The sequence below is a fragment of the Pan paniscus genome, chromosome 1 (assembly GCF_029289425.2).
Source record: "Pan paniscus chromosome 1, NHGRI_mPanPan1-v2.0_pri, whole genome shotgun sequence".
In the NCBI taxonomy this organism is placed as follows: domain Eukaryota; kingdom Metazoa; phylum Chordata; class Mammalia; order Primates; family Hominidae; genus Pan; species Pan paniscus.
Genome location: NC_073249.2, coordinates 16,249,417 through 16,257,408, shown reverse-complemented (window position 1 = coordinate 16,257,408; position 7,992 = coordinate 16,249,417). Strand labels below are relative to the sequence as shown.

At 42.0% G+C, this 7,992-nt stretch overlaps 1 protein-coding gene across 2 annotated transcripts in view; it reads left to right on the top strand.

Moving 5' to 3' along the window:
* Positions 1–421: 421 nt before the first annotated feature.
* The window catches only part of NTPCR (nucleoside-triphosphatase, cancer-related), a 28,202-nt gene continuing 20,631 nt past the window's right edge, over positions 422–7,992 (top strand). Inside the window, exons 1-3 of one of the 2 annotated variants that reach the window (XM_003824483.4) lie at positions 422–620; positions 5,460–5,622; positions 6,250–6,346. In XM_003824483.4, coding sequence (XP_003824531.2) covers positions 587–620; positions 5,460–5,622; positions 6,250–6,346 — 294 coding nt within the window. In that variant the 5' untranslated portion in view covers positions 422–586. The remainder of the gene's footprint in view (positions 621–5,459; positions 5,623–6,249; positions 6,347–7,992) is intronic. The other variant, XM_057300139.2, reaches the window with a different exon arrangement.

The window sequence follows — 7,992 nt, the reverse complement described above, 5'->3', positions numbered from 1 at the left end:
ATTACTGCAGGTGAAACCCAGGCATCAGAGCAAGTTTAAAACTCCCCAGCTGATTCTATTCTGCAGGAATGTTTGAGAACAAAGTTGGAGTCATTAACATGGCATCCCCCTTTGAGGAATGCTTCCAGGTCACAAACCTTCTACAAAAGGGCTGTCCCGGCAGCCTTGGGCAATTTCAGCTCCTAGGTCCGGAGTCAAGGGGCAGAACTTGGGTGATGGCGCTGACTTGAAGCAGCAATAGTTTAATAACTGACGTTCTCACGCACTTATCTCTGCAAATACCCCACAAAAGCCCTGAACCCAGAATGAAACTTAAGAGACCGTACAACCCGCTCCGCCTATAGGAACTGCCGCAGCACAGGCGCAAATGCCGAGGGCTGAATGCGCAGGCGCGGACCGGGTACTCGGGAGAAGGCGCATGCGTGGTCTTGAGGGCGGTGCTTCCGGTCGAAGCACCGCTTGGGGGCGGGGCCTGCGACACGCGGTGGGCGGGTCCTGAGTCGCGACCCTGGTCCGGACCTGACCTGAATTGCGACCCCAACCTGGACTGCTCCCCTGACCGCAACCCCTACCCCCGCCCACCAGCATGGCCCGGCACGTGTTCCTAACGGGGCCCCCAGGTAACCCTGAGGGGATCCCCACCTCCAAGAGGTCGAGGGGGTGGGGGCGCGCGGGCTGCGGGCGACCTTGTGCTGTCGGGGAGGGTCTCCGGCTCCAGGGCTCCGGCCTCTGAAGTTCCCAATTAAATGGCGGGCTTGGTAGTCTGAAGAGTTTGTACTCCTTCCCGGAAAACGTGATTTAAAAGACACAGGGCCTAAAGGATTAGAACACACTTGTGAGGGGGTCCTAGACTGGCTTCTTGATGAAGGGCTGAAACCGCAGGGGCCAGCGGCAGCGGTAACTCCTACTGTAGTGTTGACGTTGTGGTCTGCACAAATGGTATTTCAAGAGATCTGCCGCAACCGCGATGTGAAGTGGAGATGTCTAATTTCTGTTGATAGTCACAGGTACTTCCTTACTGTGGGTCTTTGCTACATTGATCGTGCAAAAAAAATGGTAAATTTTAGTTGGAGGAGAGCGAAACTGAAGTTGTAACCTTTCTTTCCCATCTAAGTTCATCCCCCCACCCCCATCCCCATCTCCATCCCCACGAATTCCCTCCACAGCTGAGGCCACAGGTGGAGAAGCTTTGGTACCTACAGGAGCCCTTCTCAGACACTCTTGCTTGTTCCTGTCGCTGTCCCCTCCTGATGTCTGTCAGATCCCTCAACCCTGTGGCCTGTGGAGTTCTCATCTGAGAAGCAGGATAGCGTTGAGGTCAGATGAGAGGTGTAGGAGGAGGTGCTTTGAAATCAAGGCGCTACCCATGTATCAAGCATTACTAAAAAGGACAGGTAGGCTGCATCAGATAGGCTAAAAAAAGATAGATGGGCTAAGAGTGGAGAAAGTGATTTCTTCAGCTCCTTTGCAAGGCAAATCTAATTTTGAAGTTTAGTGTGGGTTCAGATATCAAAGGCTGTAACCCTGGATCTAGAATTCTCTTTCACTTTATTTTAATGATTATGTTTAGTTGTTTAGTATGTTAAGTTGTTAATGATTATGTTAAGGCTACAGCTAATATTGCAGACTTTGGGATTTTGTCAGGCATTGGATGGGGGAGTTGGGGAGCAGGGGGTGAGGAGGAGGAGGGTGGTTTGAGAAATGCCTGCTATCTAAAGTCACTCCTAAGTATTGCAAAGAACTGTTTTCTGAAAGTTGGTTTGTCAATCCTTTATTTGAAACTTGGAATGCAGTTTGATACTCAGCAGGCTGACCCCAAGACAACTGTGTGTTTTATAATGGAGGTGTCCTGTTACCGTGATTGTATTGATGGTGGTTCTTGTTTCTGCTTTATCAAAGTCTTATCTACACGTAGTTGAAAGACTCAAATAATTCTACAGTGTAGCTCTCTTAAACCTGTCCTCAAACCCACACACCTTTGTCTTTTCTCTTTCTCTTCTTAATGTAGTTACAGTGTAATTTTCATTAGTCAATGTTTACAGTATTATGGCCATGTAAAGACAATCACAACAGAGCCACATAGTAATCTATGATTTCTTTTCCATTTATTTATTTATTTTAGAGACAGGATCTTGCTTTGTCACCCAGGCTGGAGTGCAGTGAAACAGTTATAGCTCACTGCGTTCTCAAACTCCTGGGCTTAAGTGATCCTCCCACTTCAACCTCCTGAATAGCTGGATCTACAAGCGCATGCCACCACACCCGGGTATTTTTTTTTTTTTTTGTAGAGACCTGTCTCTTGTTATGTTGCCCAGGCTGATCTCCAACTCCTAGCCTCAAGTGATCCTCCCATCTGGGCCTCCCAAAATACTGGGATTATAAGTGTGAGCCACCTTACCCATCTTTTTTTTCCCTCTTCTTATTGAGACAGGGCCTCTCTCTGTTGCCCAGGTTGGAGTGCAGTGGCACAATCTTGGCTCACTGCAACCTCCACCTTCCAGGCTCAAACCATCTTCCCACCTCAGCCTCCCTAGTAGCTAGTACTACAGGCATGCACCACCATGCCCTCTAATTTTTTTTTTTTTTTCCTTTTACACATAACTTTTTTCCCCATTAGGAGTTATTGTCTGGTGTTTTTATTTGCCTAGTTTCTTTCTGTTTTCTCAATATGTTCAGACCGTCAGGTAAAGTCTTCTCTCAAAGAGGTCACTTTTTGTTGCATATCCTCTTAGTGCCCCTGGCACTTAGCATTTTTTCCGATTTCCAACTGTCTGTACCCATGACTCATCTTGGAGGGCTTTCTCTGGTCCCTGGAGCCCACTTGGCCTGCAAGCAGAGCAGGCCAGAAGAGCCAGGGAATTCCTGTGCCCTGGGATTAGCCTTCAACCTGTGATTGGTGAAAGTTAGTTGATAAATTCCCTACTTTCTCACTCCTCAGACAGGATAACTGAGCCACTTGCCCTGACTTGTCCCTTAGGATTCCCCAGGGGGTTGAAGCTCCAGCTGCCACCAGTGGAACTTGCTTGATAGTGCACCTCATGCTGGTGTCCTTCCCTTCCCTTTCTGAATTTCTTCCCTGCCAGTCCATCATGTTGTCACTGCCCAGGTTAAACTACCTGCACTTGAATCTTTATCTGAGGATCTGCTTAGGGGAGAACCAGAACCAAAATAATTCCAGAGCTTTCTGATCTGTTTATGCCTGGTATACAGCTATCATCTCGAGGTCTCCTGAAGCAGAGGTCATTTCTTATCCAGACAGCATTGGGGTAGCAGCTTAACTAATGAAGAAAAAATTAACTGAAAGAAGATTCCTAGAGCTGAAGAAGCCAAAAGGGACTTTGCCCAAATGCTTCCTATTTATTGCTCTGCTATGTTCTACACAACATACAGTCCCCACAGTATACCCTTTGTGAACAGGAATAGTTACCGTTGCTCCATTTTATCTTTTTCAAAATATAAACGGCATTTTTTGTTAGGATAAGAGTAAGACCCGAATTTCAGTATAAGAATTAAAAAAAACAAGAAAAGTTTAAGGAAGAAAGTGACAATCACAGGGAATTTGAACATCAGAAATCAACATTGTAAATCTTTGTTCTGTATTCTTCTTGACATTTTTTTTTTCTGTAGACACATACGTACTTGACCATTCTTTAAAAAAAACATAATGGAATGGTTTCTGCTATTAACCTGCTTTTTTCATGTATTATTTTCATACATTGTGGTCTATTTTCCATGCTAATAAATACACATAAGCAGTATATTTTTTAATGGTTGCATGGTATTTCTGTGTATTTATGTGCTATTATATACATGGTGCCATGAGTTAACATTCCCTTACAATCAACATTTAGGTTGTTTTCAGTGTTTTGCTATTATAAAGAATGTTGCAGTGAATGTCCTGTTTCACACATTTGTATTGTTGACGTTTCCTGAGGATGAATTCCTAGTCATGAACTACAGGGTGCTATGGCAGGCGCATTGAAATTGCCCTTCAGAAAAGAAGTAGCAGCTTACACATTCGGCAATGCCATTACTTGCATGAAACAGATTCTTTAGTGACTTTCCTAAAGCAGTTGTTACTGAGGGCCAGGGCTGGATTAGAATGTCATCATTTTATGTTCTACACAGTTCTACCAGCTGCATGCTCACTGTGGCTTACTGTAGCCAGAATCCTCTTGTGTTGCTGTTCATGTTCCAGAAAGCCAGGTGCCATTATTTTAATGTGAAGTGTGAAGATAGATACATTAAATAAGAATAATGGATCATATTTTATGTCAAGGAGGCTTAAAAGAGTGGGTAGTCTTAGAAATAGCATGATTTGCAACTCTGTAGTATCTCAAAATAGCTCACTTGCAGACATGCTAGGAGTTTTCTCTCTCTTTCCATTGTTGGGTAGTCATGATGCCACTTACTTAAATCCATATTGGGAACAAGGCTCATATTTTAAAAAGTCATGGTGACAGGTAAAGTCCCCTGTTGAAAGGTATGGACCTTATGAGGGGTATAGCCTTGGGTAAAATACCTAACCACCATGTACCTCAGTTTCTTCATCTGTAAAATATGCATAAGGATGGTAATTGCCTCAGAGGATGGTTGTGAGGACTTAACCAAGAAAATGCTTCCAAAGTGTGCTAGAACAGTGTCTGACTCCATGATGTCAGTGATTAGTATTACTATATTAGGTAGCACCTGTTGGTGCTTACAAACCAGTGAGTTCATCAGAGTAGTCAGCTGACCAGGCTGGATGGACAGGAAGGATCAAGGTGGGGAGGCTGAGGGGGCAGAGGTACATAGGTTCAAACTGGGGAAGGTGTGGGGGATAAAGGTGAAGAAATGCTTAGAGACACTGGAGAAGATGATGTTGGAAGGAGTTGCTAACCTGATAGGCTTGCTGTTATGAAACAGTTTGAAAGTGACCATTAACAGGGATGCTAATGATATTTAAGAGACACATTTTCAGGAGTTACAACAATGTAAGTCAAAGGAGGAACAAAGTGATTTTCCCACTGTTAAGTGTAGGTCCGTTTGTAATCTCTTGAAAGCTGAAATCTTAAATTCCCAGCCCGTGACTCAAGTGTGACCAGTGTTACTTCCTGGGCAGAAAAATGGGAACTGTAAACCATTTCACAGGATGCAAATGGCATGGGAGAATATCATCAGGAACCTCTCAGTTGATTCTGGGATTGTGTATGTGACAAAATTAACAATGTTTCACAATTTAAAAATAAACCTCAAGATATCATTCATGTTTTTATTATGCTTGTTTCTACTTGAAATTAAGCATTTTTAGCACCTGGAGCAATCAAAATTAAATTGAAGTTCATATTCATAAATCCATTTACAGCCCATTTCTCTACCCACCATAATTGCTGCCTCAGAGTCCACAAGTGCTGTGTGTGCTCTAGTAAGGGAATGTTTCCTAATGGGCTTTTCTTCTTTTTTTTTTTTTTTTATTTTAGGAGTTGGAAAAACAACATTGATCCATAAAGCCAGTGAGGTTTTAAAATCCTCTGGTGTGCCTGTTGATGGATTTTATACCGAAGAAGTCAGACAGGGAGGGAGAAGAATAGGATTCGATGTCGTCACGTTGTCCGGCACCCGGGGGCCTTTATCGAGAGTTGGGTACTGATATTTCATTTCTGTGGTGTTTTATTATCTAAGCTCCCCTTCCATCTGTGCTTTGGGAGCTTTTCAACAAGAGCTAAATTCACCAAAAGCAGATACTCTGTTGGGTCCTTGGATGCCCATCTGCTTTCCCTTTAGGTTGAGAGTGTCTCCCTGGGCACAGGGTTGAGCCAAATGTTGTCATCTATCCTCAAGAATCTTAGGCCTTTAGGGATTTCTCAGAGAAAGAAAACAGAATGAAACCATCACATGAAAAAAGTATAAGAAAGTGATATTTTACTTAAAACTTGTTCACCAAGTCGTAAACTCCTCTCACTTTATAATTCTTAGTCCTGTTTCCGGTGCCACTTTTCAAAGACTGTTGATGCAGTAGCTGCTTGGACCTTAAGAGATAGCCCTGCCATAACTGCAAGGCCCATTGTTGGAGGTGTGGACACTTTGAACAGGGTAGCTCTGTTCAAAGCAGAGAAAACCTGATCAGCTTTACAGACCACCGCATTTTGTGTTGGTCATTTTTAAGGATGATTTAGCATATGTGGAATGCCAGAGGCTCAGTGGAGCAGCTAAAAACCAGAAATCAATACAGGAGTTTTTCAACAAAGAACATAATGTCTTTTCCTTCAGGTTAGAGCCTCCACCTGGAAAACGTGAATGCCGAGTTGGGCAGTATGTGGTCGACCTGACTTCTTTTGAGCAGTTGGCACTACCCGTCTTGAGGAATGTGAGTACATGATTTCTGCTTTTTGAACCCATCTGCTCTTAGTGTATTGTGGGAATTGCTAGCCATGGAAACAGAATGCCTTTTGCTCTTAAAGGCCCCAGTTTTGCATTTTACAGTTGAAAAGATTGAGTCTTAATAAGGATAAACAACATAATTTGCTATCACTCTGAGCTACAGATAAATTCCTATAAATTCAGTACATATAAATATTTTATTTTGGAAAGGCTCTTGATGCCCAGGTACCAACATTCCCAAAGATAAGTCTTTCCTCTGTCTTCTCACAGTCATGTCTTAACCTGGTTTCACAGCACAACAAACATTTAGGGAGAGAAAATGTCATTATATGAACATAATAGCCAGTTGTTATTGAATGCCTACCAAGTACTGTAAGCAGTTAACGTATTATATTATTATATTACCTTTTTTAAAAAAGAAAAAAACTTTATTGACATCTTACGGCTTCTTTCTTTCTACTTTGAATGCCTTTTATTTCATTCGCTTGCCTAATTACCTTGGCTAGAACCTCCAGTCCAACATTGAATAAAAGTGGTGAGAGTAGACATCCTTATCTTATTCCTAATCTTAGAAAGAAAGTATTTAGTCTTTCACCATTATGTATGATGTTAACTGTGTCTTATTTGTATAGAGTTTACTCAGGCGTATTTTGTTGAGGATTTCTGCATCTTTATTCACAAAAGATATGGTCTGTAGCTTTCTTTCCTTGGGATATTGTTGTTTAGTTTTGGTATCAGGTTAATACTGGTCTAATAGAGTTAGGAAGTGTTTCCTTCTTTTCTAATTTTTGGAAGAGTTTGTGAATGATTCGTATTAATTTTTCTTTGAATGATTGATAGAATTCACTAGAGAAGCCATGTGGGCTAGGTTTTTCTTGGTGAGAAGCTTCTAAATTACCAATTAAATCTCTTCTTATAGGTCTGTTGATTTTGTATTTCTTGTTGAATCAGTTGTGGTAATTTGTACCTTTTAGTAATTTGTCCATTTCATCTGAAGTATCTAAGTTATTGGCATATAGTTGTTCATAGATTCACCCATAATGCTTTTTATTTTGTAAGATTGGTGGTATTGTCACTTCTTTCTTTATTTTAGTTATTTAAATCTTCTCTTTTTTCCTTGGTCAGTCTAAAAGTTTGTCAATTTAGATGATCTTTTCAAAGAACCAGCTTTTGTTTTATTGATTATGTAGTTTTATGTATCTATTTATCAGATATTTATCAAGTACTGCATATACAGTCATGAACAAAACAGACATGTTTCTACTCTTTCAAAACTGTTAGTCTAGTGGGAAAGGTAGACACTAAGTAAATTTATACTTGTCATTGTCATTAATGCTGTGAAAGAAAAGAACAGGGTGCTATGAAAGGGAGGGACAGGAAGAACTGACTTTAGACCAAGGGACCAGGAAAGACTTCTGGGAAGATGACATTTAAACAGAAAGGAACAGGTGAGAGGGCATTGGGGAGAGAGAGTTAGTATTGGGGTATTTGTATGTGTCAGGGTGGGGAGGTCTGGGGAGAATATTCTAAATGGCAGGAACAGATACATTCAGACCTCAGAGCCCCGGAGCAGGAGCAGGTGAAGAAGGTAAGTTTGGTGAGGTGGGGGGCCATGAGATGCAGGGCACTGTG